The sequence below is a fragment of the Sus scrofa genome, chromosome 6 (genome assembly GCF_000003025.6).
Source record: "Sus scrofa isolate TJ Tabasco breed Duroc chromosome 6, Sscrofa11.1, whole genome shotgun sequence".
NCBI lineage: Eukaryota > Metazoa > Chordata > Mammalia > Artiodactyla > Suidae > Sus > Sus scrofa.
This window is the reverse complement of record NC_010448.4, coordinates 49,638,937-49,664,146: the sequence shown is the minus strand read 5'-3', so window position 1 is coordinate 49,664,146 and position 25,210 is coordinate 49,638,937. Positions and strand designations below refer to the sequence as shown.

Sequence of the window (25,210 nt, the reverse complement as noted above, 5' to 3'; positions counted from 1 at the left end):
GGTTGGTCTGCTGGGCTTGTCCTGCTTTCTTTGACCTTCTCCTACTTACCCCCACCTGGAGTCTGAGGGCATATTTGGGGGCCAGGGGGGCCCGGTCGGCTCCGCCACCTTGCCAGAGCCAGCCCAGCCAGGGCGGGGATGCAAGCAGGTCAGAAGAGGGGGCTGGGCTTTCGGGTATCATACTGGGTGCTGTGGGGGGAGGGGCAGGCTTCCATCCAGTGGGACAGTGAAACCCTGGGGTGTAGCTCTGTGCCCCACTGTGTGATGACGTGTGCGTGCCTCTGTGTGTGCGTGTGTGTGTGTGTGTGTGTGTGTGTGTGGCTTTGTGGGCATGTGTGTGCTTATTCACGGCCCCGTGGCAGCATTGGGTATGAGCTTTTGCCCCAGACTTGCCCCTGCCTGTTCCCTGCCAGGATCTGGGGAGACAGCTATACCTGGCAGGCCTGGGGTGCAGAGCAACGTGGGCAGCTGTCCCTTGGGACTCTCAGCTACGCACTCCTTCCCACAATGCCTGGCCATGCCCAGGCTGCCCATGGGGGTCGGGGGGTGGTGGTAGAGAGAGGCTCCCATCACAGCCCCGTTACCTCCCTTTCTGTGACTGTGTGCCTGTGCATGTGTGTGTGTGAGTGTGCGTGCTCTCTGGACAGTGACAGTGCAAGGAAGTGTGCCCTCTGGATCATGTGACAGGCGGCAGCACACTGAAATGGTTAGGAGCACAGACTGGAGCCAGATCGCCTGGGTTCAGATCTTAGCTCTGCCCTTTCCTAGCTGGATGAATTTAGACAGGTTGCTTGATCTCTCTGTGCTCCATTTTCCTCAAGTGTGGAATGGGGCTGATAGTAGCACCTGCCTCTTAGGGTTGTTGTGATGCTGAAATGGGTTAATAAAGTCAGGCTTAGCCCAGGGCTTGGCATAAAGTTAGTGCTCCATAGGCATGAACTGTTACTGCTTGTCATGTCCCCTTGGGGCAGTCAGAGTGTGTGCTTGCACCTACTCTGTTCTCTGCACAGGAGGCAGATGGGTGCCAGTCTGTGTCTGGGTGCCGGCCAGGGGCAGCCAGGAAGGAGACCTTGGAGATTGTGGAGGTGAGGCAGTGGCCTCAGCAAGTGGAAAGTCCTGGGGAAAACGGGGTCTGGGAGTCTTCCTGAGTTGCTTCCAATGATCCCCGTCTGCCCTTTCACCCTGCAGGTGGACAAAAGATGAAGCCAATGAAGAAGGCATGTGCTGGCCTCCCAGGTTCTGGCACTGGTGGCAAGTCCCCACCAGCTACCAGGGCCAAGGCCCTGAGGCGGCGAGGTGCTGGGGAGGGTGACAAGCCAGAGGAGGAAGACGATGAGGCGCCGCAGCAGCAGCAGCAGCAGCAGCAGCAGCAGCCGGGGCCAGAAGAGGCTGAGGAGGGGGAAGAGGAGGAGGCCGAGCAGGGCCCTGGAGCTGAGGGCCTGCCCCTGGAACTGCGCCCCGACGAGCCAGCCCCAGGCCCAGCCGAGGAACCCAAGTTGGAGGGGGAAGCAGGCCGCTGGGAGCCCTCACTCAGTCGAAAGACGGCTACGTTCAAGTCACGAGCACCCAAGAAGAAGTATGTGGAGGAGCACGGGGCTGGTAGTGGCAGCAGCGGGGCAGCCAGTGGCCCTGAAGAGCGGGCACGGACCCCTGAGGAGGCCGGCGCCCTGGGTGTGCCTCCACAGCCACCCACCTCCGCCCGCTCCTCTTCCACCGATACAGCCAGTGAGCACTCAGCCGACCTGGAGGATGAGCCGGCCGAAGCTTGTGGTCCAGGCCCCTGGCCCCCTGGCAGCACCAGTGGTGGCTATGACCTGCGGCAGCTGCGGTCCCAGCGAGTGCTGGCTCGGCGTAGGGACGGCCTCTTTCTGCCGGCTGTGGTACGCCAGGTGCGCCGAAGCCAGGACCTGGGTGTGCAGTTCCCTGGGGACCGGGCCCTGACTTTCTACGAGGGGGCCCCCGGCGTGGCGTGGATGTGGTTTTGGATGCCACACCACCACCAGGTGCGCTGGTGGTGGGTACAGCCGTCTGTACCTGCGTGGAGCCCGGTGTGGCTGCCTACCGTGAGGGTGTGGTGGTGGAGGTGGCCACCAAGCCAGCTGCCTACAAGGTCCGCTTCAGCCCTGGTCCCAGCTCCCAGCCCGGCCCAGCAGCCACCCTGCCGCAGCCACCACAGCCACCACACCGTGAGCCTGAGGAGGCCGTGTGGGTGGCCCGCTCCAGCCTGCGCCTGCTGCGGCCCCCCTGGGAGCCTGAATCCCTGCCGAGGAAGCTCCCAACCGGCCCTGAGGAGGAGCAGGCCAAGCCAGGGGCCGCCCTGCCCCCCTGCCCTGCTGCCCTGGATCCCAAGCAGCCTGAGGATGCTGAGGTCTCCAAGATCAGCTTTGGTAGCACTCTGGGGGCTTGTGAGGAGGGCGAGGAGAAGCACCCGCCAGCCCTGGGTACCCCAGCCCTGCTCCCACTGCCCCCGCCCCAGCTCCTGTCACCGCCACCCAAGTCCCCAGCCTTCACAGGCCCGGGCCGCCCTGGCGAGCAGCCCTCACCCTGCCAGGAGGGGAGCCAGGGCGGCAGCCGGAGCAGCAGTGTGGCCTCTCTGGAGAAAGGGGCTGCGCCGGCTGCCCGGGCCCGCACGCCACTGACAGCAGCCCAGCAGAAATACAAGAAGGGCGACGTGGTCTGCACACCCAATGGTATTCGAAAGAAATTCAACGGCAAGCAGTGGCGACGGCTGTGCTCGAGAGACGGCTGCATGAAGGAGTCGCAGCGGCGGGGCTACTGCTCGCGCCACCTGTCCATGCGAACCAAGGAGATGGAGGGCCTGGCGGACAGTGGCCCGGGAGGCGCTGGGCGGCCGGCTGGCGTGGCGGCCCGTGAGGGCAGCACCGAGTTCGACTGGGGTGATGAGACATCGCGGGATAGCGAGGCCAGCAGCGTGGCGGCCCGCGGAGACTCACGTCCACGCCTGGTGGCCCCTGCCGACTTGTCACGCTTTGAATTTGATGAGTGTGAAGCGGCTGTGATGCTGGTGTCACTGGGCAGCTCTCGCTCAGGCACGCCCTCCTTCTCACCCGTCTCTACGCAGTCCCCCTTCTCGCCTGCTCCGTCACCCTCACCCTCACCACTCTTCGGCTTCCGCCCCGCCAACTTCAGCCCCATCAACGCCTCACCTGTCATCCAACGAACTGCTGTTCGCAGTCGCCACCTGAGCGCCAGTACCCCTAAGGCAGGTGTGCTGACGCCTTCAGACCTGGGCCCCCACCCGCCGCCGCCTGCCCCGCGAGAGCGCCATTCCTCCGGCATCCTACCCACCTTCCAGACCAACCTGACCTTCACTGTGCCCATCAGCCCGGGGCGAAGGAAGGCAGAGCTGCTGCCCCACCCAGGGGCGTTGGGGGCCCCTGGTGCAGCGGGCGGAGGAGCTGCCCCAGACTTCCCCAAGAGTGACAGCCTAGACTCTGGTGTGGATTCGGTGTCCCACACACCTACACCCTCCACGCCGGCTGGCTTCCGTGCTGTGTCACCCGCCGTGCCCTTCTCCCGCTCCCGCCAGCCCTCACCATTGCTGCTTTTGCCCCCACCTGCCGGCCTGACCTCGGATCCTGGGCCCTCTGTGCGCAGGGTGCCTGCCGTGCAGCGGGACTCACCTGTCATTGTCCGCAACCCTGACGTGCCGCTGCCCTCCAAATTCCCTGGGGACGTGGGAGCTGCCAGTGAGGCACGGGCCGGGGGACCTGGACGGGGCTGCCGAGAGACCCCAGTGCCCCCAGGGGTGACCAGTGGGAAGCCTGGCTTGCCCCCACCTCTGCCAGCCCCCGTGCCCATCACTGTGCCTCCAGCCGCGCCAACTGCCGTGGCCCAGCCGATGCCCACCTTTGGCCTGGCTTCTTCACCCTTCCAGCCAGTGGCCTTCCACCCTTCACCTGCTGCCCTGTTGCCTGTTCTGGTGCCCAGCAGCTACACCAGCCATCCTGCCCCCAAGAAGGAAGTCATCATGGGCCGGCCTGGGACAGGTAAGATGTTTAGGCGAATGGGCTGGGCAAGGGCTCGTTTTGAACAGGGCCATGTGCAAGCTGGTTCTCAAGAGAGGTGAGCTCTTCACCTTGGGAGTCACTCAAGGGGAGGCTGGCCTCCCTTCTGCATGGATGTTCAGGTGGGAATTCATGAGTCAGGCAAGGGAGTGGACTGTGAAGGCTCAGTGCAGTGTTTCCAGAGGCTTCCTGCTGGAAATGTACTGTCAAGGGGTCCATCAGTCAGCAGACCTTTCCTGAGGGCAGAGCTCAAAGTCAGGCCCCCACAGAGCTGCTGGGGTAACACAGATGCTAATCATGAGGACAACTCCCAAGTCTGGAGGACTGGCAGGGGCACCTTCATGATAAGCACCATGAGTGGGTTATCGCACCTAACCCCTCCCTTAACGTAGCGCTCACAGCACCCTGAACCCTGCTATGATCGTGCTCATTTGGAGGGAGCTGAGGCCAGGTTCATAACTTGCCCAGGGTCTCACGACTAATACATCTTGGAGCCAGCCTTCAAACCCAGGCTGGCTAGCCCGTGACCACTCAGCCATAGTCTGAGGTTGCAGATGGGGAGACTGAGGCTGCAACAGGTTCTTCTGCCAGGTGGTGGCAGGACCAGGACTGGAGGCCTCATCGTCGCCGCTGCACCTGGTAAATAGCACAGGTGTGGTCGGTGCCATGGTGGGGAGCTAGGGGTGCGCTGGTGAAGCTAGTTTGGCTGCCCTCAGCACAGGGTGTGTAAGCCAAGAGTTGAAGGATGAGTTGGAACCAGCAACCAGGGGACAGACGAGCCTCCTGGGAGGCTGATGGGAAGGCTCCAGGGTCAGAAGGAGCACAGCTGAGGCCAGCCAATGTGGCTAGAGGGCCGAGGCCGGGGCAGGGAGAGGCATTTCTGAGATGATGCAGGAGAGCCAGCTGGCCTGGGCCTTGTCCAAGCAACTCTCCCACAGGGTGGCAGACCCATCCCCAACCCCTTCCCCAGCATCTTTTTCTCATTTACTTATTTCTTAATCCACTGCTGACTGAGGGCGCTCTCTGTGCGTTGCCCTGTGCTGGTTGGTGCTAAGGACATAGTCTTGCCCTCACAGGGCTCATGGCCCCTGGAGTAGGCAGACCTATCTCCAGATAGTAACTGTCCAGGGTGGTCAGGGCTGGGATGGGGCCAAGGGGCCATGGGGTGTCAGGGAGGACTTCTGAGAAGGGGCCAGGGGCATCTAAAGGGAGACCCGATGTGTGCCTTGAAAGCAAGTATCTGAAGGAAGTTGAATCTGCAAAGTCAGGGGCTCTAGAGAGTGGGTGAGTGTATTGTGAGGGATGCATGGCTGTATCGGTGAGCAGGACATCAAGGGTCAGATCATAGAGGGTCCTTAGAAGACTCAGGAACTTTATGCTGAGGGCACTAGGGAGCCATGGGAGGTTTTGAGCCGATCCCCTGTGGCTGTACCATGGAGGAGGAGTTCCAGTCCCTGAGACCAGAGGCAGGGAGACCAGGAAGGAAGGGGGCTGGGGTGTGGATCTGGGTAGGAGCTCCTGTGTCTTGCGCTGGGGCAGAGACCAGTGCAGGAAGAAGCCCAGCCAGACCCAGGGCAGAGGGACTCTGCCTGCCCCTCGTGTTCGTATAATGAGATTGTCAGCCCCATCCCCAACATTTTTTACGAGTATTATTGTAGTCGATGTGAGCAAAATTCCACAGAAGTGGGCACAGCAGGATTTCTGTCCTTAAGCAGATGAAAAAACAAAGCAGAAGGACTCTTCATCCTCCACAGCCCTGACCCCCTGCATGCCTGCAGCCCCCGACATTGCCCTCGTACACAGCATCAGTTGTTACCCGCACTGCTGCCCTGTGGGGAGGAATGGCACGGATGCAGGTGACCTGAGACCTACCAGGGTGGCCCAGCAGGGATTCCTGCCATCATTTTCCAGTTGAGGAAAAGTGAGGCCCTGACAGCAGAAGAGTCCTGACTGAGGTCACCCAGCCAGGGAGGGGCAGGATTGGGCCTTGAACCACGTCTCTTTCGATCTCTAGATCCCAGGCCTCTTCCTACCAGTGGTTACGGTGATATTAATTTATTGAGTACCACCCCTGGATGTGCCTGTAAGTCAGCAAGCTCTGACTGAGTCTTTATTCACTGAACCCTCACAACATCCCAGGGGTCAGCACGATTATGAGTTCCAGTGGACAGAGGAGGAAATGATAGGCAGAGCGACTGCCGAAGGTCAGCCAGCTAGGAAAAGGGAGAGCCGGGATTTGAAGGAGCCCAGGCTCTTAAGCATTCTCAGTAATAATGATCATGGCAAAAATAGTAGCCCACTTTATTGAGCATTTTGCCCAACCTCAGTGTGGGGCCATCTCATGGAAACCTCTTGATACCATGAAATAGTGATTACCAGCCCTGTTGTGGGGGCGGGGAGGGGGAACTGAGGTTCAGGGCGGGAGGCCCCATGCTGGAAGCCATCTGGTCGTCCCAACTTGCATGGTGCCTGTCCCGGCGGTTCTGAGCAGCGCCTCCTTGACAACACCCATGCTGAGGTATCCGGGCTGCCCTCGGGTTCCCAGCCAGCAAGCCCTTTTGTTCTTTGCTCAGAGGCTTCCCTGAACCTTTGGGAGGTAGGCACCTTGGGACCTTCTCCCTCTAAGGCCCCAGACCATGCCCAGGGGGATAGCAAGGCTGTTGTCCTGGCCTCTTCTGGCTGCCCATGCCAGGGCCTGACCCTCACTCAGGGCAGCAGGTGTGAGGAGGCGGCCCAGGGCAGCCTGCCTGTTTCTGCCCCCCACCAGGCATTTGCTTCCGCTGGGGGACTTGCTGGAGCAGGCGGGCCAGCATTCTCCACATTCTGCACATGGCCGGGCCAGCCAGCTGCCATTGCCACCTCCCTTGGACTCTTCCCGCCTGCTGCCGGGGAGAGGAAACCACCCCAGGGCCTGCAGCCCCAGCCCAGGAGGCCAGATGTCTCAGCCCTGTTCCTGGCACAGCCTCCCTTCCAGCTCCCAGCGTCCGCCTGCTATTCCCGTATTGACAGGCAGTGCCCCTTCTCCTAGGCCTGTCTGCTGCCTGTTTGGGCCGCTATATGTATGTCTGTCTCTTGGGTTCCTATGTCTGTCTCTGTCTAGGTCTCTATTTCTGGGCCTGAGTCATTCTCTCTGGACTTCTGTCTGACTTTATCTGAGTCTGGCTCAATATACCTTTCTTGGTGTGTCCTCCTTAGACATCAGCTCTTGTCTGAGCTTTCATCCCATGCTCTGTTTTGGCGCTACCATCTTGGGATCCTGTGTCTCTGGGCCAGCCTTGGCCTCTCCTCTGGCCCTCCTCCCATTCTTTAGACAGACATGCTACCCCTATCCCCCACCCCGTGCACATCGGCTACTCTGTTTAAGTCAGTAGACAGTTGCTAAACACTAGGTCTCCTGCTCCCATCTTGGGGAGTGTTGGGAGAATGTCTAGGCCTAGGAGCCCCCTCTTGTTCCTTAACAAATTAACTGCCCACTGCTGTCCCTGAAAACTGCTAAGAGATGTCAGGAGCCATCCTGCAGACCCATCAATACCCAAGCACCTGTTCCCAAGACAGGCAGGAAGGCAGGGGCTGTTTGGGCCAAGCCAGGAGATCCGGCTGTGGGGGAGCAGCAGGAAAGCAGCTCCTGTGCCCACCCACCTGCTAGCGGGCACGACCCAGATCTCCCCTACCCCCCCCATGGCCTTTCAGGAGACACTTTGGTGCCAGTTCCATTTAAGCGAGTCCCACATGTAGTCCATCCCAACCAGTAGGACCTCAGAGACCAGGCAGTATACACCAACTATGCCTGGGTGGGTGGGGAAAGGAGGCCTAAAGAGGAGCTGAGGGTCTCCTGACTTCCTAAATCCATATCCAGATTCTGCCCATCAGAATTTCCATTTTGTCTCAAACAATGAACCCCATCTGTCCCACCAGAAGTCCCTCCTCATCCCTCCACCAGGCCCAGGCTGAGCAGCCCTGGGGAAAGTGGGTGGGGAAGACAGGTGTGGATATAGGTCCAGGCAAGGATGAGCAGAGGGAGCTACAGAGTCTGGGGAGCCCAAAAGAGAGAGACAACTCTGTGGCTTAATGTGAGGCAGTGTGGGAGGTTTTCTTTTTGGAGGTGACGTTTGTGCTGAAGCAGGATAAATGAGTGGATTTCAGGGTAGAGAGATAAAGGGAAGGGCCATCCAGGCCAAGGCAGCCACAGGAGCAAAGGCCAGGAGGGGTGAAAGTGCATGACTTCTCAGTGACTAGTTGAGGCTGGAGGCGACAGTAGCCAAGGTTAGGCAGAAGGGTGCCTAGGAGGACAGGTCCAGCCCGTGCTTGAATGTCAGCCCGTGGAGAGCCAAGAAAGGGTTTGGAGCAGAGGTAAAAGGTTGGATCTGGGTGTCAAAGATCCCTGTAAAGGAAGGAGGCCTGGGCTGGGAAGAAGAGGATCATTTGCGGAAGAGAGAAAAGAGGCGTTTTTTGAGGTAGCGGGAGCCAGTCTTCGAGACTTCTTGGAAGAGTACCCAGCACCAGGGACTTGGAGGGGGCAGGCTGCCTCCTGGCGGCGGCAGCGGCGGGTTGCTGAGCTGCTGGCGCGCGCATGCGCAGCGGAGTGGTGGTGTGTGTGGCCTGCAGCCCCTGGCGCCCGGGCATTAATGGCTCCATTAGTGGCCGGGAGGGAGGCGCATTAGCGGTGACGACGGCGTCTGGCTCCCATTACCACCGGCGGCAGCGGCTGCACCGCAGGCGGCTGGACCCTAGCCCGCCGAGCCGCCGTCTCCGCCTGCACCCCGTCCCCTGTTCCCGCTCCCCGTGGGGGCCTGGGCCAGGGAAGCCTTGTCTCCCCATTTGGGTGGAAAAGATGATTGTGAACCCAGGCCGACCTGTGCTCAAATCTCGACCCTGCCACTTCCTGACTGCGAAATTCTGCCCCCCTCTGAGCCTGTTTCCTGCATAGCAGCCGGGGAAATAAGGTGCATCGGGGGCTTTGTGGAACCAGAACCGCACACTGAGGGCCGCGCCCATTCCCGCGCCCCAGGGGGGAGGCCCCGGTGTTGGGCTTCTGTCCTTCCCATTGGCTGTTGTCCCGTCCTCCGACGCCGATTGGCCGAGACTCGCTCCCCCCCAAAAACCCCTGCGCCATTAACCCCTGCGCGGCCGGGTTCTCCGGCCGCGGGGGGCTGCTGCGGGCTGCTGCGGCGGGGGGGCGGCAGACAGGTCGGGTGCCAGCTGGCCCGCGCCCCGCCGCGGCCCGCGTGGGTGTCAGGCTGGCCGGGCACTCACCCGCCCTCCCAGCACAAAGCGGCTTTGTGGGGCCTGCCAGGGTCTGGCTGGGGGCCAGGCGGCGAGTGGAAAATCTCGTGAGCGCGGGGTTGGGGAGGAGAACACAGGGCGGCGCCCCCTCCTCCGCCCAGGCAGTGGCGCCTCCCTCAGCCCGAGCGGACCAGCCCTTCCAGCCCCAGCGCCCAAACACTCCCTCGCCCCCCCCTTTTTACCCCCAAATCCACGTCCCGCCCTCGGTCCTATCCCGCCCATCTCCCAATCCCTGGGGACCCTCCCCATACCTCTCGCCTTCCTCTCTTTCCCTTCTGGTTCCCCTGCCTACCCCAGCCCCACTCACACTGACTCACCCCAGCGCTATTTTTAGGCCCCCATCCCTCCCGTGCAGCTCCAGCCCAATCCTGGGCTCGTTCCCCAGGCAACCCTGGCCGTTGCCGACGCCGCCCGGGGTGGGTGGGTGGGTGGGTGTGTATGTGGAGAGCGGGTGAGGGGAGCTGGGGACACCGGGTGGTGAGCCGAGGCGGGACCCAGGCTTGGAGAGCAGGGTGGGGAGCCACAGGCGGCAGGGCGCGGTGCCTCTCGGGCTCAGTAAACGGGGGCCCGGTGAGTTCAGAGCTGCCTGCCTGTCCCTCAGTCTGTCAGCATCCCTGGCTGTGGGCCCCAGGCCTCTGGGCAGGCCTCAGCCTGTGCCACCCTGGGTGGCAGTTGTTTTCTCCATCTGGGCTCCCTAGCCCCAGGCTGGGCTGGGGTGGTGCTGTGGGGACTGTTGAGGGCCAAACCTTTTGTGGAGTTGCTAATGGGGTAGCTGCACCATAGTTCTGCCTAGTACCTGCTTTGAGTCAAGGATGTCTGTGCACCCCCTCTCAGATGGGGTTAGGGTCCTAATTTGGGGAACCCCCTCAATCTTTTCCTATTAGGGAGGCTCCAGTTAGGTTTGGGTATGGCTGGAGAGATAGAGCAGTCTGGGGACAGACCTGCTCCCCTCTTCTCTGCTCCACTTTTAATCACCCCCACCCAGGGTTCCTCCACTCTGAACAATGGAAGCTAAGTATAGGGCTGGCCTAATGCCCAGGGCAGGGGGGCCCTTCCCGCCCAGATTCCGGCCCCTCCCTGCCAGGCTGGGCCCCCACTTGGCTGTTCGGTTCCCTGTAAGAGGCCTCTTTCCACTCCTCCTATGTGGGCACTGTCTTCTACCAGATGTGCAACCCTCCCAGATGTGTGGGGCCCTTTTTCCCTACTGTATCAGGCCTAGTTCTTTATCTCACCCAACAGAAGTGGGGGAGCTTGGGCAAGGTTCCTCTCAGCTTAGTCCCTGGGCTGCATTGCAATGGGGGAAGGGTTAACTTGCAAGTAGGTGACTCACTGGTGGGGAGAGGAGGGGGCAGTGGTGGGTAGATAGCAGGCCACATTGATTTCAGCCTTGATTTCTGCTTCACTTTGCAGTCCCTAGGGCAGTGAGGTAATGGAGGGTCTGAGTCTTGCAGTCTTGGGCTGCATAGGGAGGAGGGGGCAGTCACCTAATAGTCCCTGCAGTGGTCTCTTCCAGGCTCCCAGCCAAGTGTCTGGCCTTGCAGTCTCTGGAGGTCAGAGGGCTAGAGACCTCTCCCTTTCCTCTGGGCTCAGGTTACCCAGTTTTTTGCCCCCTCTCCATGCTTTCAGCTCTGTTTGTGGATGCAGCAGGCTGGGGAAAGGGTTTGTCTGTGCCTCTCATTGACTTCACCTGTGTAGGAACCCAATCTTGGTCCATCCGAACCTGTCCAGGTATGACCCCAAGGCCTCTATCTGTACTCCACGTTGCCTCAGGGATCCTCTTGGGTGATCCAAGGCCTCTGCCTCTTTGCCTTGTGGGCCCCAGACCTTGCCTGTGTCTCAGTGTATGCCTTCTGACCTTTTTATGGTTCTCCAGTCTCTCTGGTCCCAGACCTCTGTTGGGAGTCTTTGCATGTGTCTGCCGTGAGGTTAAATTTTCAGTAAGTGGAAAGAACACTTGAGTTGGAGCTCTGAGCTGTTATTTTTTGGCTGCATGATCTTGCACAGTTTGTTCAATTTTTCTGAGCTTCATTTTCTCATCTGAACAATGGGCATAATCAAGTGTACTTCTCTAGTGGCTGTGAAGAGGCAATGAACAGGGTAATACACCCAAGCTCCCTCCATATAGCAACCCCAATGGTAGTTTGCTTCCTTCCTCTTGGGCCCTCTTCTGGAAAGGGTGCCTTTAAGCCCAGGGTGGTGGCCACCAGCCTGACACTGTGAGGTAGAGGGCCCCAGGTGGCTGCTAAATGTCAGGCAGGGCAGCTGAATGATGGTGAATGGCCACAGCATTTTGTATACCAGATGAGCCAGGGTACTGAATGTTTATATAGTGTGTGGAGTCAGTATGGTGGCATTTGTGAGCTACCTGTGTTGGGATTGGGGGGGGGTGCCAGGAAGGTCATATGAGTGCGTGGTTTTGTTGGAAGGACATAGGGTGCATACAGTGGACAAGCAGTGGCTCTGATGAAGTATATGAGATAATTCTGCTTGTTTTCATATGTTGCGTGTATGATGATTCACATGGGTTGGTGGATGTATGGTGAGGATATGCACTGGTTTAGCATGTATGGCAGGGCATGTATGAAGTGATGTGAGGAAGATGGGTGAGAATGAGTGTATGTTATGGTGGGTAGGGAGTGATGGAGAGTGTGGGAGGTAGTACACTTATGTGGGCAGGTGTTCCAGGTGTGTGTATAAGATAATGGGTATTGTGGAAAAGTCTGTCTATGAGGAGTGTGTGTGTACGTGTGTGACTGCTGTTGTGAGAGTTGGTAAGGGCGCAGAGATGGCTGGCCCAGACCTACACGCAGTTCATCTGCCCTGCGGGGCCATTCGCGCCCAGGTGGGCGTGGGGGAGATGGGCCGAGCCGCGCGTGAGCGTGTTCCTTGAGCGGAATGGACACAACGCAAGCACCACCCACAGCCCCGGGGCCTCAGCAGCGCGGCACCCCAACCGCCCCCCTGGCTCCGTGCCTTTACTGCAGTGCGCCCTCGCTGCCGCCCTCCTCCGGCGGTCCCGCCCCGGGCCGGCTGGGGCCAACCGGGGCCCGCCCCGCCCTTCTCTTATTTGCATATGACTGACGTTCCCCCGGGGCGGCCAATGGGGGCGGGCGCGGCGGGGCCTGACCCGCGCGCGGCGGCGGCAGCCAATGGGCTCGCTCGCGGTGGGCTGGGCTTGCGCGGAAGGCCGCGGGGGAAGCGGGGAAGGGGCGGGGGGAGGCGCGGCGGGGGGAGGGGAGCGCGTAGTAGTGGCGGGGCGGGGAGGCGGCGGTGGTTCGGCGCGGGGCTCGCTCGGAGCGCACGGACGCACGCACGCTGGTCCGTCTGCCCGCCCGGGGCCGGAGGTCGACCCGGCGCTGAGCTGCGGGCCCCGGGCCCGGAAAGGCGGGGCGCGGCGCCGGCAGCCGGGGCGCGCGGGGCCAGAGCCGTTACCCGCCGGAGCTGCGAGGGAGGGAGGGAACGAGCCAGCGATCTGGGAAGGGAGGGGGCCGCCCCCGCGCACGCGCGCCGCGCCCCGCCCCGCCTGCCCCGCCCGGCTCCTCGCGGGAGGAGGGAGAGGGAGGGGGCGGCGCCGATGGCCCCCGTGCCTTGCGCCCCGTGACGGCCCCCGCGCGCGCCGGGGGGCGGGGCGGGGCCGGCTCGCTCTGACCTCCCCCCGCCCCCTGGGCGGTGGGAGGCAGGAGGCTCTGTGCGCAGGCGCGCCCGGCAGAGACCCCCCGCGTGGGGCGGCCGGGGTTGGGGGCGGCGGCGGGGGGGGGCATGCGGCGACGGCCTCCAGCTCCCCCCGGGCCCGAGCGGCGGCGGCCGAGGAGCCGGCGGCGGGCGGAACGGCGACGGCCGCTGAGGAGGCTCGAGCCCCGGCCGGGCCCCCCGGGCCGGACCATGTACTCAGCCCACAGGCCCCTGGTGCCCGCGTCCGGCGCGGCTTCCCGTGGCCTCGGCATGTTCGGTCAGTAGCGCCTGGGTCCTGGGACTGCAGGGATGAAGGTGTCGGGGTATTGAGTGCGGACTAATGGTGATGGGGGTATAGAAGAGACTAGTGGAGGCAGAGTAAAGGGGAAAGTTACAGAGCTCCGCTTGGCCAAGTGGTTAGTGACGGCAGGTGAGAGTGTAGCGGAGTGATGGGAGTGCAGAGTAGCTGGGGACAACTGTCGTGCTAGGTGTGGGGTGGAACAGGTCCGTTGTCGTTGGAGGTGAGGAGTGCAGTGTCTGGTTTCTGAGTATGGATTAGAGTAGGAGCAGTGTGCGACCTGCTGGTCCTAGGTGTGGAATAGAGATGGGTAAGGGGCTAGGGACTCTGAGTAATAGAGCCAAGGACAGGTTTTGGGAAGCGAGTGAGGCACTACTTGTTTTGGAGAGTGATGTATCTTGGGTATGCTTTTCAGAGAGAGAAAGAGACCCAGGGATCTGGAGGGTAGTGCAACAGGAAGGAGTTCAGGAGGGCCAGGACCAAAGGACTGTTTCCCTCTTGTCTGCTGAGCCCCTTCTTTCCCACCCAGCAGATGAGGAAGCCGTGGTGGGAAAGATCTTTGTGCGGTGAGAATCATGTCCAGGTTTCCAGAGGCTGTTATGGGTTTGGAGGGCCCACTAGGCTTTTGGAGCTCCAGTGCCCCCGTGGTAGAGAACGGGATGGGCAAAGTGTCTTGAGTTCTCTCCAGTGTTGGCTTCTTTGTTTCTGTCCTGCTGCCCCAATGTCTACTTTCATTTATGATAGTATCTCACAGAATCAGGTCGTGAGGCCAGTGCCTCACGTGGAAACTCTCCTAGGCCAGCTCTCTGAAGGCACGGGAAGTGGGGGTCAACCCAGGTCACATTTGATGTAGATCCGGGGTAGGCCTGCCTGGAATGTTGGGGGCCATGGTTCGGGCATTTCCCTTCTCTCTTCATGATCTTTCCTTAGCAGGGGCCTCCTCTGCTAGTTCCACTTCCCTGAGGGAGCTGGCAGCAAGAAGGAAGCCCACTCCCAGGCTGGGCCAGCCATGGGAGTCCGAGCCAGTGGTGGGACCCCAGTGTAGGGCTGTTTCTCTTACCCAGCTCCTGGTGGAGAAGGTTGGCCCTCTAGGGCCAGCCCCCTGGTGAGGGAAGTGCCTTCCTGTGTACATCCTCAAGGAAACACCTGGCACATGTGCCTCGCCTGGGCAGAGGTTGTGACAATGCTCTTGTCTGCCCCATTGTCTGTGCCTTGGCTCCCAAGGAGTTTACTGCTCCCTCCCATCTTTTTGGGCAGGAGGGCTAGACAGTAAAGAAAAGCTCTCCAGGATTTAGAGTGAGGGAGGCTGGGGGGTCTCTTCATGAGCAGTAGATTCTCCTTGGGGAGGAGGGAGAAAGATGCTGGAGGAGTTCCGGTCGTGGCTCGGTGGTTAACGAACCCGATTAGGAACCATGAGGTTGCGGGTTCGATCCCTGGCCTTGCATAGTGGGTTAAGGATCTGGCGTTGCAGTGAGCTGTGGTGTAGGTCGCAGGTGCGACTCAAATTCAGCATTGCTGTGGCTCTGGCGTAGACTGGCGGCTGTAGCTCTGATTCGACCCCTAGCCTGGGAACCTCCATGTGCCGCAGGAGTGGCCCTAGAAAAGGCAAAAAGACAAAAAAGAAAATAAGAAAGAAAGATGCTGGAGTGACCTGTATCAAGCCCAGGAAGGCAGGTCTGGCTCCCTGGGGTCTGTGGTAGGGGGAGAGAGGTGAGGAGAGAGGCCTGAGACCTCATGCCCTGTGGTAATGGAGGGGGCGGCGTGGGGGCGGAGTGCTTGGGCCATCTGCCTCCGGAAAGAGAAAGGGTGTAAGGTCAAGGTGAGGGGCGAGGTCAGATGGGAACCTGGGGATGGAAGTGTGACCTTACTGGGGGAGGGTCTCCAGCCTCGCCATGGTCTCAGGGCCTTGAGAGAGTGAGATGGCAGTCAGGCATGGCCTGGTTTGCGAGAGGAGCCAGTCCTTCCTCTGGCCTGGTCCCTGGTGGCGAGGCTGGTGGAGGTGGAAGTGGGGGTGGGGGGAGTGGGGCAGGAGGACTATTTACCTGCTTCTGTTTTCTTTCTTATGAGGGAGGAGGTTTTCCTGAGTGGTTTTGCATGCACCAGCCCAAGGGGCTCTGGGATTGGGGAAGAGAGGTGTAAAGAAGGGGTTGAGTCACCTTGTCCAGGGTGGAAAAGAGCTTGAGTTGTTGGTCAAGGCCAAGCTCTTCTGCTGCCCAGCTCAGGTGGCTCCTTCCCACAGTGTGGACGAACGTGGAACCTCGCTCTGTGGCCGTGTTCCCCTGGCACTCCTTAGTCCCCTTCCTGGCCCCCAGCCAGCCTGACCCCTCTGTGCAGCCAAGTGAGGCCCAGCAACCGGCCAGCCACCCAGTGGCCTCCAACCAGAGCAAAGGTGAGGGGCAGGGGGCTGTGGGAAGGCATGGGGATAGGGTCGGGATGGCCCAAGAGCTGCTTTCTGATCTGCCTGCCGCTCACTCTGCCCTCAGAACCTGCTGAGTCGGCGGCTGTTGCTCACGAGCAGCCACCAGGAGGGACAGGGAGTGCTGATCCTGGCCGGCCCCCTGGAGCCACATGCCCGGAGAGCCCAGGGCCCGGACCTCCCCACACTTTGGGGGTGGTGGAACCTGGAAAGGGCCCCCTTCCCATCACAGAGGAGGAGGCCTCTGGTCCTCCAGGAGAGCCCCGGCTGGACAGTGAGACAGAGAGTGACCACGACGATGCGTGAGCGCCCTGAGGCCTGGCTGGGGAGGAGGGTGGAGTGGCCAGAGGCATGGCTCTCACCGTCCCTGCTGCTCCCACCACAGCTTCCTCTCCATCATGTCTCCTGAGATCCAGTTGCCTCTGCCGCCCGGGAAACGCCGGACCCAGTCTCTCAGCGCCCTGCCCAAGGAACGAGATTCCTCTTCTGAGAAGGATGGACGTAGCCCCAACAAGGTGCCTCATCACCGTCTGTCCCCAGCTCACCCTGTGGCCACCCAGCCCTGTCTCCCCGGTCCTAACCATCCTGCCCGGGCCTGTGTCCACTGCAGCGGGAAAAGGATCATATCCGGCGGCCCATGAATGCCTTCATGATCTTCAGCAAGCGGCACCGGGCCCTGGTCCACCAGCGTCACCCCAACCAGGACAACCGGACCGTCAGTAAGATCCTGGGCGAGTGGTGGTACGCTCTGGGGCCCAAGGAGAAGCAGAAGTACCATGACCTGGCCTTCCAGGTAACACCGCCCTCTCTTGGTTCCTCAGCCTCCTGTGCTAGGACAGGTGAGTGAAGGGTCTCCCTGCCCTCTCCTACCAGGTGAAAGAGGCCCACTTTAAGGCCCACCCAGACTGGAAGTGGTGCAACAAGGACCGGAAGAAGTCCAGCTCAGAGGCCAAGCCCACGAGCTTGGGGCTGGCAGGAGGGCACAAGGAGACGCGGGAGCGGAGCATGTCGGAGACAGGCACTGCTGCTGCCCCTGGAGGTTAGTGAGCCCTTTGGCTCCTCCCTGCCACCTCCCTCCCTGAGAGCTGCCAGCCTTCCCTTCAATCCTCTTTCCCAGAAGCTCCTCTCTGCTTTATCACTTTTTTTTTGTTATAATAACTTTATGTTCACATCTGTGGCACATGGAAGTTGCTGGGCCAGGGATCCAATCCAAGCTGCCACTGTGACCCACACCGCAGCTGCAACAACGCCAGATCCTTAACCCACTGTGCCAGGCTGGGAATTGAACCCACACCTCTGCAGTGACCCGAGCCGCTGCGGTTGGATTCTTAACCTACCACACCACAGCAGGAACTCCTGCTTTATCACTTTTGTCTAGAAATCCTTACCGCCAGAGGAACTGGCACTTCTTTTATGTAAAGGAGTGAGGGACGTCCAGGTAGATAAAATTTTCAGACATGAGTGTCATTAGTAAGTGTTGTTTATTGAGTATTTACTACACGATGGGCATCAGGAAGAGTATAGTCCCTGGTGTTCAAAACTGAATCTCGGAGTTCCCGTGGTGGCGCAGTGGTTAACGAATCCGACTAGGAACCATGAGGTTGCGGGTTCGGTCCCTGCCCTTGCTCAGTGGGTTAAGGATCCGGCGTTGCCGTGAGCTGTGGTGTAGGTTGCTGACGCGGCTCGGATCCCGAGTTGCTGTGGCTCTGGTGTAGGCCAGTGGCTACAGCTCTGATTCGACCCCTAGCCTGGGAACCTCCATATGCCGAGGGAGCGGCCCAAGGAATAGCAAAAAAAAACTGAACCTCATTTTCTAGATGAGGAAACTGAGACCCAGGTAAAATCACTTATTTGGATGGAGTCACAAAAACTAGTCAGTAGCAGAGCCTGAACTTATTATTTATTTTTTGCATCTTAGGGCAGCACCTGCAGCGTATGGAGGTTCCCAGGCTAGGGGTCCAATAGGAGCTGAGGCCGGCGGCCTACACCACAGCCACAGCAACACCAGATCTGGGCTATGCCTGTGATTTACACCACAGCTCATGACAGTGCTGGATCCTTAACCCACTGAGCAAAGCCAGGGATCCAAACCCGCAACCTCATGATTCCTAGTCGGGTTCATTAACCACTGCGCCACGACGGGAACTCCCAGAGCCTGAATTTGAACCCCAGCTTGTCTGGCTCTCAGGGCTGCTGTTGGAAGCCCCTCCTTTGCTTCTACAGACTGAGGGTGTCCAGTATGCCTGGTGCTGTTCTGAGGTGTTTCTCTGGAGTGATCTGTGGGTTTGGGCCCTTAACTCTGTGATGGAGGGTAGGTTTCTTTCTCTCTGAGATGGGAGAATAGAGACTTAGGCCAGTGGTTGTTACCTGGCCAGCACCGTGCGTACCTGTCTCCAGGCATTCATACTCAGTATGGTTGCCTCCCAGGGAGCAATGGGCTTGTTCCTGGCAACCCTAAGGGCGGCAGTCAGTGGGAAATGCTGGGTTAGTGGGTGGTAGCTCTCTTTTGCCAGGTGGCCCAGGAAGTCTAGCCTGCCTCTGTTGGGTATCTAGAAAAATACCTATGGATGTCTTGGCCAGAGGCCTCCTGACTTTGCAGCACTTATTTCTTTCTGCCCTACAGTGTCTTCGGAACTCCTGTCTGTCACAGCCCAGACACTCTTGAGCTCAGACACCAAGGCTCCAGGGAGCGCCTCCTGTGGGGCAGAACGTCTGCACACAGTTGGGGGACCTGGCTCAGCCCGGCCCCGAGCCTTCTCTCATAGCGGGGTCCATGGCCTGGATGGCGGAGAAGTAGACAGCCAGGCACTACAGGAACTGACTCAGGTCTGGAGTGCAGGCCAGGGCGTAGGAGAGATGAAGCAGGGAGGGCTGCCCAAGGTGATGGCCCTGGCTGAACCCTCCCTGCACTTTCTCTGCAGATGGTATCTGGCCCTGCGTCCTACTCTGGTCCAAAGCCTTCCACCCAGTATGGGGCTCCAGGCCCCTTTGCCACCCCTGGTGAGGGAGGCAACTTGGCGGCCAGTGGGCGGCCACCACTGCTGCCCACCCGGGCTTCCCGTTCCCAGCGTGCAGCCAGTGAGGACATGACCAGTGACGAGGAACGCATGGTCATCTGTGAGGAGGAAGGGGATGATGATGTCATTGGTAAGCAGCTGCAGGGCCTGGAACCCTGGCCATAGAGCAGCAGGCTGTTGTGGAGGGTAGGCAGAGATTCAGTCCGGGCCCTCAGGCCCTGCTGGTTAAGCCTTACTCTACCCTCAGGAAGCCCCAGGCCAGACGGGAAGCCAGGAGGACACGGGCATGGTCAGGCCATTGGGCACAGTGTCAGGTGCCGTTACAGTGCATTCTTAGGGTCTGCTGTCGGCGGGTGGGCACACCTGGGCTAAGGAACAGCATTCCTGGAGTCTCCTTACTGCCAGCTTAGGGCAGAGCCTAGGCCAGAGTTAGATTCCAGACAGTTCCTTCTGCGCAGCCCCCACTCCCAGCCCTTTTACTGATGCTGTTCCCTCTACTTCCTCAGCCGATGATGGCTTCAGCGCCACTGACATTGATCTCAAGTGCAAGGAGCGGGTGACTGACAGTGAGAGTGGAGACAGCTCTGGGGAGGACCCAGAGGGCAGCAAGGTGAGCTCTTGGCACTTGGTGCTGTCTGGTTCCACACATCCTGCAAGGGGAACATGACTTCTCTGTATGTTGGCAGGGAGTGGGGGGCAGGGGGGACTAAGGCCCAGAGAGGGTGAGCTATCTGCTCCATGGGGAACTGGGTCATGGCCTGGATGAATGGAGACCCTTTGCTGGCCTGGCTGGCAGGTGGGATGGGGAGGGGAATGGGCAGGGTGGGCACATCCACGCTCTCCCATCATGCTGTGTCTCCTTTCTCCTTCCACTTAGGGTTTTGGCCGGAAGGTGTTCTCACCCGTGATCCGTTCCTCCTTTACTCACTGCCGCCCATCACTGGACCCCGAGCCCCCAGGGCCCCCGGATCCACCTGCAGGCTTCGGCAAAGGCTATGGGCCCACCCCATCCTCCTCCTCCTCCTCGCCTGCCTCCTCCTCAGCCGCCACCTCTTTTCCACTGGGCTCAGGGACCTTCAAGGCCCAGGAGTCAGGTCAGGGCAGCACAACAGGCCCCCTACGGCCCCCACCTCCTGGAACTGGAGGCCCAGCAACACCTTCTAAGGCTGCTCGGTTTCTCCCCACGGATCCTGCCACCTTCCGGCGCAAGAGACCTGAAAGTGTGGGCGGCCTGGAGCCACCAGGCCCCTCAGTCATTGCGGCACCTCCCAGCGGGGGAGGAAGTGTCCTGCAGACACTGGTCCTGCCCTCAAACAAGGAGGAGCGGGAGGGCAGCGGAGCTCGCGTGCCCTCGGCCCCAGCCCCATCGCTGGCCTATGGGGCCCCAGCAGCCCCCTTGTCCCGCCCGGCCGCCACCATGGTCACCAATGTGGTACGGCCTGTTAGCAGCACTCCTGTGCCCATCGCCTCTAAGCCTTTCCCTGCTTCTGGCCGGATGGAAGCGTCTCCAAATGACACAGCCGGTCCCAGGACTGAGACAGTCACTGGGTCCCGGGCACCTGGGGGCTCCCCGCTGGGTGTCAGCTTAGTGTATTCAGACAAAAAGTCAGGAGCAGCCACCTCGGCAGCCCCACATCTGGTGGCTGGGCCCCTCCTGGGCACTGTGGGGAAGGCACCTGCCACCGTCACCAACCTGCTAGTGGGCACCCCAGGCTATGGGGCCCCACCACCCCCTGCTGTCCAGTTCATTGCCCAGGGGGGCCCTGGCAGCGGGGCGGCTGGAGGCTCAGGAGCAGGTGCTGGGAGTGGCCCCAATGGGCCAATGCCTTTGGGCATCCTGCAGCCAGGTCCTCTGGGCAAGGCTGGGGGAATCACCCAGGTGCAGTACATTCTGCCCACGCTGCCCCAGCAACTTCAAGTGGCGCCTGCCCCAGCACCAGCCCCTGGGACCAAGGCGGCGGCTCCTGGCGGCCCTGCACCCACCACCAGCATCCGTTTCACCCTCCCGCCGGGCACCTCCACCAACGGCAAAGTCCTGGCTGCCACCGCACCCACTCCTGGCATCCCCATCCTGCAGTCCGTACCTTCTGCCCCACCCCCCAAAGGTGAGGCTTGGGCCGGGCAGCACAAGGAGGGGGCCACAGGCCGTTTCAGCTCCCTCATAACCACCTCCTTTCCTGTCTCTTAACTTGCAGCCCAGTCAGTTTCTCCTGTGCAGGCCCCACCCCCAGGTGGCTCAGCCCAGCTGCTACCTGGGAAGGTACTAGTGCCCTTGGCCACCCCTAGCGTGTCAGTGCGGGGAGGAGGAGCCAGCCAGCCACTACCCCTGGTGAGCCCACCCTTCTCAGTACCTGTGCAGAACGGTGCTCAGCCACCCAGCAAGGTAAGGCTGGCCCTTCCTGGCCTTCGTTGTTCTCTTCCTGGGTGTTTGATGGTCTCTGTGTTCCATGGCTTCCGTGTCTGCCTCTCCTTCGGTCTCCTTTTTTCCCTCTTTCTCTCTGGGCCTCTGTCTTGCTCTATATCTCTGCACACCTGGGTTCTGCTCTTGGTGTTTGCCCTTTATTCCTTCTTGGTGTCTCTGCTTGTGCTGTCTTCTCTCCCTGTGTTTCTCCTTTCCCACGCCCTCTTCAAATTCTCTGTTCCTGTCTCTGCTGAGACCCATGTTCAAGGTCTTGGTCCTCCCCTGCCCCACTCTGGGCCCCCAGCTCACTTTAGTCCTTGGTGCCCTTGCCCACAGATCATCCAGCTGACTCCGGTGCCTGTGAGTACGCCTAGCGGCCTGGTGCCGCCCCTCAGCCCAGCCACGCTCCCTGGACCCACCTCTCAGCCTCAGAAGGTCCTGCTTCCCTCCTCCACCAGGTAATCGCACTTGAGGTCAGGGCAGGGCAGGGGTTTGGTGGGGCCGGCTCGCCCCACACCTTTCTCTTTCCTCTCCCTGTGACAGGATCACCTATGTGCAGTCAGCAGGGGGGCATGCGCTGCCCCTGGGCACTAGTCCTGCATCCAGTCAGGCTGGGACAGTCACCTCATATGGACCTACGAGCTCGGTAGCCCTAGGCTTCACCTCACTGGGGCCCAGCGGCCCCGCCTTTGTGCAGCCACTGCTTTCAGGTGAGGGCTGGCCTGGCAGGCAGAGTTGGGAACCAGGGGTGGGGCAGAGGCAGCCCAGGCCCTAACTTGACGGCCTGCGGTTCCTCTGTCTCTCTGCAGGCCAAGCCCCATTGCTGGCTCCCGGCCAGGTGGGCGTGTCGCCTGTGCCCAGCCCCCAGCTGCCTCCCACCTGCGCAGCCCCCAGTGGTCCTGTCATCACAGCGTTTTACCCTGGCAGCCCCATACCCACCTCCTCAGCACCCCTGGCCCAGCCATCCCAGGCTCCCCCAGGCCTGGTCTACACTGTGGCCACCAGCACCACCCCACCTGCTGCCACTATCCTGCCCAAGGGCCCACCGGCCCCTGCCACTGCCACTCCAGCCCCTACCAGTCCTTTCCCTAGTGCCACAGGTGGGTGTGTGGCCAACCCAGGGCAGAGTGGGTGGGGAGACCCAGGGGATGGGCTCTAGTCAGGCCTGGCTCAGAAAATGCTCTTCTCTCCACCAGCAGGCTCCATGACCTACAGTTTAGTGGCCCCCAAGGCTCAGCGTCCTACCCCCAAGGCCCCCCAGAAAGTGAAGGCGGCCATTGCCAGCATTCCTGTGGGCTCCTTTGAGGCAGGTGCCCCTGGGCGGCCAGGCCCTGCACCCCGGCAGCCCTTGGAGCCTGGCCTAGCCCGGGAGCCTCCTGCATCTGAGTCAGAACTTGAGGGGCAGCCAACAACGCCGGCCCCTCCACTGCCCCCAGAGACCTGGGCTCCTACGGCCCGGAGTAGTCCCCCACCGCCCCCACCTGCTGAGGAGCGGACCAGCGCCAAGGCCCCAGAGACCGTGGTGAGTGCCTCACAGGACTCAAGGTTCATGCTGCTGCTTGGCTCTGCCCCTCAGTCCACCATCTGTCTTTCTGTCCCTCCCCTCTTTCCTGCACACCTGTCTGAGCCCTGCCATTGTGGGTGCTCCGCTGTTCTCCTGCTTGCGTGTAGGGCTGGGTCTCCCCAGGGCTCTGTGTCTTGGCAGTCAGCTTCCATCTGCTTGAGTTTCTGAGTCTTTGCCCCGGCGAGTCTGAGCCCAGTGTCTTCTGTCTCCTCACCATCCCCATCCCAGGCCAACAAATTCCCTAGCTCGTCTGCAGACTGGCGTGTCCCCGGACTGGGCCTGGAGAGCCGAGGGGAGCCTCCTACCCCTCCCAGCCCAGCACCGGCTCCGGCTCTGGCTCCTGGTAGCAGCGGTGGCAGCAGCGAGGGAAGCAGTGGGAGGGCAGCTGGGGACACCCCTGAGCGCAAGGAGGCGGCTGGTACCGGCAAGAAGGTGAAGGTGCGGCCCCCGCCCTTGAAGAAGACCTTTGACTCTGTGGACAAGTGAGCACGGGCTGGAGGGCTTGGCGGAGTGTGTGGGTTGGTTGGAGAGGGGGCAGCCGTGGCCCGGGGCGGGGGCGGTGACCCTGCCGGCTCTCCAGCAGGGTCCTGTCAGAGGTGGACTTCGAGGAGCGCTTTGCTGAGCTGCCTGAATTTCGGCCTGAAGAGGTGCTGCCCTCACCTACCCTGCAGTCTCTGGCCACCTCACCCCGGGCCATCCTGGGCTCCTATCGCAAGAAGAGGAAGAACTCCACAGGTAGGCGAGCGCAAGGCACTCAGGGTAGGTGGGGGACAGACTGGGGCCACCTCCACTGAGCCTGCTTCTGTTTGACCAGACCTGGACTCGGCCCCTGAGGACCCCACCTCACCCAAACGCAAGATGAGGAGACGCTCCAGCTGCAGCTCGGAGCCCAACACCCCCAAGAGTGCCAAGTGCGAGGGGGACATCTTCACCTTTGACCGTACAGGTGCTGGTGTGGTGGCAGGCAGGGCTGTGGGGTCCACGGGCCTCCAGGTGGGGTGGGGTCTTAGAACCGGGTTAAAGCTGGGGGGGGCAGGGAGCCGTCGCTGAGAGGAAGGACAGCAGGTCAAGGGTGGGTTCTGGAGTCCATTGGGCCCCTAGATTGGCACGTGACCTTGGAGGGGGTCTCTCTCTGAGGCCTGCAGTGAAATAGAGTTTGGCGAGGGTTGAGGGGACACTGGGCAATGGTGGGGGGCGCAGGAGGGAGCGCCAAGGCTGCTGCAGCAGCCCCGACTGTGCTCTCCGCGCTGCTCCCAGGTACCGAAGCTGAGGACGTGCTCGGGGAGCTGGAATATGAGAAGGTGCCATACTCGTCACTGCGGCGCACCCTGGACCAGCGCCGGGCCCTGGTCATGCAGCTCTTCCAGGACCATGGCTTCTTCCCATCAGGTGAGCAGGTCTTGGAGTCTTGGAGGGCTCTTGGACGGGGCCTCCCCACTCATCTCATCCTGCCCTCCCGCGCCCCCACCTCCGTTCTGTCCACAGCTCAGGCCACAGCAGCCTTCCAGGCCCGCTACGCAGACATCTTCCCCTCCAAGGTCTGTCTGCAGCTGAAGATCCGTGAAGTGCGCCAGAAGATCATGCAGGCGGCCACTCCCACAGAACAGCCCTCCGGAGCCGAGGCCCCCCTCCCCGGACCGCCTCCCACTGGCACTGCTGCTGCCCCTGGCCCCACTCCTAGCCCTGCTGGGGGCCCCGACCCCACTTCACCTGGCTCGGACTCTGGCACAGCCCCGGCTGCCCCGCCACTGCCTCCGCCCTCAGAGCCGGGGTCTGGACAGCCTGGCTGGGAGGGGCCCCCCCAACCCTCACCGCCCCCCTCTGGCCCCTCCACAGCTGCCACAGGCAGGTGAGGGGCCCCTAGAAGATCCCAGACTCACAGTACCCCCTCAGGACACGGACAGTATGTAGGTGGCAGGAATGGGGGGAGGCAGGTTGGTTACCTGCTCCCCAGTAAAGCCATTTCGTCCTTTCCAGTTTGGGGCGGAATGAGGCCTGCTCCTCTTGTCTATCTCCCTCCCCCCACAGCTCCCTCCCTGTGATGGGGGGCAGCTGAGGGGAAGCAGGCGCAGAGTCTCCCTCCACCGAGCCCCTGTACATAACCTGGAGCGTGTTACGTTCAGAACTTTTCACTTGTATTTTATGCAAAATGGCTCGTGTGAGGGCTGCAAGCTGGAGGGTAGTGCAGGCCTCGGGCCACAGGGAGGCGCCTGTGGAGTAGGGGAGTTCATGTACCCCTTTTTTCCCCAGAGGGGCTGGACTCAGGTTAGTTTGGGGGTGGGGGGCTCCTGCACTTTGCCACAGGCAGGGGGAGGGTTCTCTCCCCACCCCCTCTGCCCTCCCAACTTGGGTTGTACTTTCTAAGAAGGTGATTCCCCCTACCCTTGTCCCCATCCCCAGAACAAAACATGTTGATCATGTGCAATATTTCTTACTGTGCCGAGAAGCCGCAATGAACGAGATTAAAGCTGTTTAACACATCTGTGTGGCTGCCCACACTAAAGGGAGAAGGGATGTGGGTCATACCAGTC

The 25,210-nt window shown here is 61.1% G+C and overlaps 1 protein-coding gene across 1 annotated transcript; it reads left to right on the top strand.

The window, feature by feature from the left end:
- Positions 1 to 25,161, top strand: CIC (capicua transcriptional repressor). The gene is given in 22 exon segments (XM_021094423.1): positions 1 to 148; positions 1,189 to 1,962; positions 1,965 to 4,010; positions 15,521 to 15,670; positions 15,765 to 15,999; positions 16,083 to 16,212; positions 16,308 to 16,490; positions 16,571 to 16,736; positions 18,321 to 18,523; positions 18,619 to 18,844; positions 19,221 to 19,324; positions 19,592 to 20,819; positions 20,910 to 21,097; positions 21,452 to 21,573; positions 21,659 to 21,825; positions 21,925 to 22,215; positions 22,312 to 22,637; positions 22,908 to 23,161; positions 23,260 to 23,414; positions 23,494 to 23,625; positions 23,937 to 24,068; positions 24,165 to 25,161. Coding segments are annotated over 22 exon segments (7,590 nt in total). The 5' UTR covers positions 1 to 138; the 3' UTR covers positions 24,533 to 25,161.